This window comes from Temnothorax curvispinosus, unplaced genomic scaffold (genome assembly GCF_003070985.1).
Source record: "Temnothorax curvispinosus isolate PA1 unplaced genomic scaffold, ASM307098v1 QBEX01016171.1, whole genome shotgun sequence".
NCBI classification, from domain to species: domain Eukaryota; kingdom Metazoa; phylum Arthropoda; class Insecta; order Hymenoptera; family Formicidae; genus Temnothorax; species Temnothorax curvispinosus.
The window spans coordinates 1-5,679 of NW_020225951.1; the positions used below are offsets into that span (position 1 = coordinate 1).

General features: G+C 58.4%; 3 protein-coding genes across 3 annotated transcripts; all 3 read right to left on the minus strand.

Annotated features, from left to right (window-relative positions):
- Window positions 1-395: 395 nt before the first annotated feature.
- LOC112466413 lies at window positions 396-1,313 on the minus strand (the record flags this gene model as incomplete). Its single annotated transcript, XM_025034476.1, has 1 exon — window positions 396-1,313. A coding segment is annotated over exon 1 (918 nt), but the record flags the coding sequence as incomplete, so codon positions are not given.
- Window positions 1,314-1,829: 516 nt separating this feature from the next.
- Window positions 1,830-4,874, minus strand: LOC112466414. The gene has a single exon (XM_025034477.1). The coding sequence runs from the start codon at window positions 4,872-4,874 to the stop codon at window positions 1,830-1,832; it is 3,045 nt and encodes a 1,014-aa protein (XP_024890245.1).
- A 78-nt stretch (window positions 4,875-4,952) lies between these two features.
- LOC112466415 lies at window positions 4,953-5,528 on the minus strand. The gene has a single exon (XM_025034478.1). It carries the CDS (start codon window positions 5,526-5,528, stop codon window positions 4,953-4,955), a length of 576 nt encoding a protein of 191 aa, XP_024890246.1.
- Between the last annotated feature and the right edge of the window lie 151 nt (window positions 5,529-5,679).

Below are 5,679 nucleotides of genomic sequence, written 5' to 3' on the forward strand. Positions count from 1 at the left end.
TTCGTGGTGTAGATTCGCCGACGCTGGTTTTTGTTCGATCGCGAACATTCCGCCCGCCTCGTATGGTGCAACCTACGAATGATACTGTGGTAACGTCGCCACCGAACACGCGCCGAGAACGTGGACGCGCTTGGCCGAATAGAACGCGATGGAACGCAAGTACGTCTCGCAACACAGGCGCGGGGATATTATGTACGTTTAGACTTTACGCTTCTCGCTATCGGCGAGCTCACACTGAGCACAATATTAACGATAATTTTACAAGGCAATATTTTGTACAAAGCAACGAAAATTATTAAGGAAAAATTAAATTTGACCGTTAATATGTACCGGGAATGTACTTAGCGGACGTCATCAGACGCGGCGCTCACGGGGAGGAGAACGAGCTTACTCACGGGCCGGGTAAAGCGCGAGGTAGTCGTTCGAACGGAGACTACGCGGACGTGGCCGTCTCCCCCGGGGTGCAGCTCCTCGACTCTCGCTAGAGGCCATTTCGTCGGTGGGGTCGTTTCGCTCCTCAGGAGGCACAATCGGCCGACCTGAATTTCCTCGCTAGCTTTGACCCATTTTGGCCGGTGCGCCAGCGTGTGGAGATATTCCTTTGACCACCGGTCCCAGAATTGATCCCGAATTCTTTGCAGCAGCTGCCACCGGGAGAGACGGCTCGTTGACTCCTCGGCTAGAGACGGCTCGGGTACTGCTTTGAGTGCTGAGCCGATGAGGAAGTGGCCCGGCTTCAGCGCGGCTAAGTCCTCCGGGTCATCTGATAGGGCTTGGAGCGGGCGTGAGTTCAAGCACGCTTCGACTTGCGCAAGGACGGTGGCCATCTCCTCGTACGTTAGTTTCGTTTCGCCTATGACCCGCCTCAAGTGCAACTTCATTGATTTCACGGCGGCCTCCCAAATTCCGCCGAAGTTAGGCGCCGCCGGAGGGTTGAAATGCCACTGTATGCTTTCCTCTGCGACGCGTGCTGCGATTCGTCGGCCTTCCTGGTCGCTAGCGGAGAACAAAGCTTTCAGCTGAGCGTCGGCTCCGACGAAGTTCGTCCCGCAATCGCTATAAAGCGCACGACACAGGCCTCGGCGGGCGACGAATCGGCGTAGGGCGGCCAGGAACGCCTCCGCGGAGTAGTCCGACGCTACATCTAAATGAACGGCTCTGGAACTCAAACAAATAAAGACAGTAATAAACGCTTTGGCTGCGTGGTGTCCTCGGCCTTTGGACGTCCGCAGCCATACTGGACCGGCATAGTCGATGCCCGTGTTAAGAAACGGGCGAGATGGGGTCACCCTGGGCGGCGGCAGGTCCCCCATGAGCGGCTGCGGCGAGGCCGCCCGCCATCGCAGACAGATTAAGCAGCGGTGGATGCAGCCCTTTACAAGTGAGCGACCTCGGGGTATCCAAAACTCCTGCCGGATGGAACTCAGCGTCATTTGCACACCTCCGTGCAGCGTCCGTCGATGGTGAGCATCGATGACGAGCCGCGTGAAATGTGACTCACTCGGCAGGATCATCGGGTGCTTTGCGTCGGGAGCTAGGAGGGCGTGCCGGAGTCGCCCACCCACTCGCAGGATCCCTTGCTCGTCTCGAAGCGGGTTTAGCTTAGCGAGGCTACTGCGTGCCGGCAGCTGCTCGCCCTTTGAAATCGCTCTCAGCTCCCCGCTAAATGCTGCTTCTTGCACCACTCGGATCCAGCCACGCCAGGCGTCATCGAGCTCGGAAAACCGGAGTACGAGCGGGGCTTCGAAATCGATTTGAGAGTCAGCGACGGTCCTCTGCCGGGGCAATCGCCGCAGCCAGCGACGGCACCAGGCCGTCCGTCGTAACAGTCATGTCAGGGAGGAACATCCCGTCAACTCTGAGGGCTCGTCGATCTTCTCCGTGGGCGTGGCCGTTGCGTGCACAGCCGTTCGCCGATCCGGCAGGCTAGCAGGAAGCTCGGTTTCCGGAAGGGCGGTCCACGGGCCGGATTCGGTCCTTAGCCATGATGGGCCGCGCCACCAGAGCGGGTGGTTTACCAGCTCTGCTGAGGATATGCCGCGCGAAGCGCAATCGGCGGGGTTCTCTTGCCCGGGAACGTGGTGCCAGATTGCGTCAGGCAGCGTCGTTTGGATTTCGCTTACCCTATTGGCTACATAGGTTTTCCAGGCCGATGGATGTCCGCGGATCCAGCCCAGCACAACCTTGGCGTCCGACCACAGATGCGAGGGGACATTCCTCGTTTCGAGGACTCGCTGAACGTGAGCCATTAGTCGCACAAGCAAGGTCGCGGCGCTCAGCTCCAAGCGCGGCAAGGTCACCTGTTTCAGCGGTGCAACCTTCGTTTTTGCCTCGAGCAGCCTCACTTCCACTTCTCCGTCTCCTCTCTCGACTCGCAAATAGATGACGGCGGCATAGGCTCGCTCCGAGGCGTCAGCAAAGCCATGGAGCTCCAGCCGGCAGCCCTCGTCTCCGCTCGTCAGCCAGCGCGGAACGCGGATGGCTTCCAGGGAGGGCAGATCAGACTGGAATGCTCTCCAGTTTTGCACATCTTTTTCCGGGAGCGGCTCGTCCCACTCAATCCCCAGCAACCACGTGGACTGGAAAAGGATCTTCGCGCGCACCGTGGCCGGGGCGAGCCACCCCAGTGGGTCGAATAGTCTTGCTGTTAGCGAGAGGACCGTTCGTTTTGTGAACGTTTCTGTCCGGATCAGCTGGGTCGTATACGAGAATTGATCGTCGTGCGGATGCCACCGCAGGCCCAAGGTCAGATGGCTCTCACCCGGCTGCCATCCTCGAGGCTCCTTCAGTAAACGATCCTCCACCGGCACGTCCTCCAGGAGAGTCTCGTCATTGGCGGACCACTTTTTCAGCGGGAAGCCGCCCGCCATGCAGATCCGCTCCAACTGTCTCCGTTTCTCTAAAGCGGCAGCCAGCGTTTTCGCTCCGGAGATCACGTCGTCCATGTAGGTGTCCTCCTCCAGGACGCTTGCTCCCTCCGGAAATCGATGCTTCTCATCCTTGGCAAGCTGGTGCATCGTACGAATTGCTTGGTGTGGAGAGCAGGCCAGACCGTACGTAACAGTGGTGAGCCAATACTCTAGTATAGGCTCTCGTGGATCGAACCGCCAGAGAATCCGCAGCAAGTCCACATCCTCCTGATGGACGTCAATCTGCCGGTACATCTTCTCGATGTCCGTGGCGAAGACGAATCGATGGCGGCGCCATCGTAGAAGAACGTCCGTCAGCGCAGGCAACAGGTTGGGTCCGACCATCAGGCGCTGATTCAATGAGTCCCCGGACGGGACTGTAGCTGAGCCATTGAAGACTACTCTCAGCTTGGTCGTAGAGCTCGTCTCCCGCAGAACGCCGTGATGCGGCAAGTAACACACGCGAGCGCTAATCAAGTCGTCGCCGCGGACTGGCACCATATGCCCCAGCTCGGCATACTGCTTCATGAAATCCACGTACGCGGCCTGGAGGTCGGCATCCCGCGCGAACCGACTCTCCATGCTTCGAAGCACTCGCTCAGCTACGCGACGCGTTTCGGAGAGGTCCGGCAACGGCGAGATGAGAGGAAGGCGCACCACATAGCGTCCATCGGGCCGTCGCGAATGCGTCCGGACGAAATGTTCCTCGCACTCAGCTTCCTCCTTCGTGAGAGCCACTGCGCTCGACGGAACTTCCTCCTGCTCCCAAAACCGGCGCACCACGCTCACCAGATCTTCCTCGATCCGGCATTGGTGAGTGTACGCGACGTGTCCGGAAACGGAATCAGCGATCACTCCCGAGAGGATCCACCCCAACGTCGTGTTCTGGGCGACCGGTTCGCGAGGTCCTCCCCTCCGGAGCCCCGCACGGAGTATCGACGCGTAAATGTCGGCGCCGAGGAGTACATCGATCGGATCTGAAGAGCAAAATTCTGGATCCGCTAATTCTAGTCCGCGAAGGTGCGGCCAAGTAGCCGCTCCGGCTTCGATGCCACCGGCATACACGGTGAGCCGCGGGAACACGAGAGCGGACACGGTAAACGCCCGTCCCTTGCTCCGCGAGGACAGCGTCATCGCAACTCGACCTCGGGCTACTCCCGATTGCAACCCGCCGATTCCGAAGACGTTCACCGCGACCGGAACGCGAGGCAGTCTCAATTGTTGCGCGAGTCGCTCCGAAATCATCGACGATTCCGAGCCTTGGTCTATCAAGGCTCGCGCGGTGTGCCAGGCACCGTGGCGATCGGCTACGCGGACGCGAGCGGTGGCAAGAAGCACCGCCACAGACTTGACGGGCGAATCCGTTGCTACGTGCGACGTCTTCGCGACCCCGAGCTCGCGACACGCGTCGTGGAGAGACGAATGATGGCGCGCCCCACACGCGTAACAGTTTTTCTTCCCGGCGCAGTCATCTAATTTGTGCTTCCCGAGGCAATTCACGCACAACCCGTTATCGTCGACGTATTGCTTCCGCTCGACGGCCGTCTTTCTCTTGTAGTCGTCGCAGAACATGAGTATGTGCTCTTTCTGGCAGAGAGAGCAACGGCCACGCTTTGCTTCACCCTTGCCATCCTGCTTTCGAGCGAGGTGATTCCGCGTCGATTTCTGCGTTCCGTCGCTCGCCTTGTTCGCGGCACCATCGGCTTTTACGGGGAGCATCGACTCCAACGTATGTAACCGGCGATCGAGGAATTGTTCGAGCAATACATACGACGGAGGCTCGCTCGCGGCACTTATGGAATTTTCCCACTCGCGACGCGATTGCGGATCTAAGAGTTCGACAGCGAGATAGACGAATAGATCCTCGCTGCGGCTAATCGCCCGACCGATACTGTCTAATGAGCTGACCGTGGCTTTTATGCTATGGAAGATCTTACGCAACTCGACGGCCGACTCGCTCTTCATCTTCGGTAAGGCGATGAAATTAGCGAGATACGCGCGCACTAGTAATCGCTTATTTTCGTAATACGCACTCAGAGTTTTCTACGCGCGCTCGTAATTTTCGCCCGTCGTTGGCACATTGCGAATAAGAAGGTCAGCCTCACCTTTCAAGCAGGACTTCAAATAATGGAGTTTCTCCACCTTCGTCGTCTCTGAGTCCTTCGCGATAATGGACAGGAACAAGTCGCGGAATGAAGGCCAATCTTCGTACTTTCCAGAGAAATGCGGCAGCTGTATACGAGGCAGAGTAGTGCGGGGAGTCGACTCCGCTGTGCCGGCCGCTCCGGCGGCCTCGGCGGTGCTCTTCTCCTTGGCCTTCAGGATGCGGATGGCGTCTAAGAACGCTCCTTTCTGCTGCAGGAAGGCTTCCTCGGCTACCCCCGGCAAGTCTTGCTTCTGGTAGTCGAGCTTATCGAGAGCCTCCTGCGATTGTTGGAGCAATTGGTCATTTTGCGCTTCGAATTTCGCCCAGTTCGCTTCTAGAGCTTGAAGGCGCGCTTCGGCCAGCCCCAACGTGATCTTCGTCGGCCCCGACTTCTTGAAGTTTTCGTACGCGCGCGAAATGCGGCCGTACAGCTCGTTTTGGGAGCGGACGATTCCCTCTACTTCGTGACTCATGTCTTCTACCCGGCGGTCACTCGAAGCGCGAGAAGCTCACCAGGATCCTCACTCACACAATTCACGAATACCGGTCAAGCAGATCCGGCTCGAAGGACCATAAAATGTGCGCGAATGGTCGAAGGAGTCGCGGGAAGGAAGGAATTAATTC

Coding starts and splice junctions, on each gene's coding strand:
- LOC112466414 (XM_025034477.1), bottom strand. CDS start 4,874: ATGAAGAGCGAGTCGGCCGTCGAGTTGCGTAAGATCTTCCATAGCATA.
- LOC112466415 (XM_025034478.1), bottom strand. CDS start 5,528: ATGAGTCACGAAGTAGAGGGAATCGTCCGCTCCCAAAACGAGCTGTAC.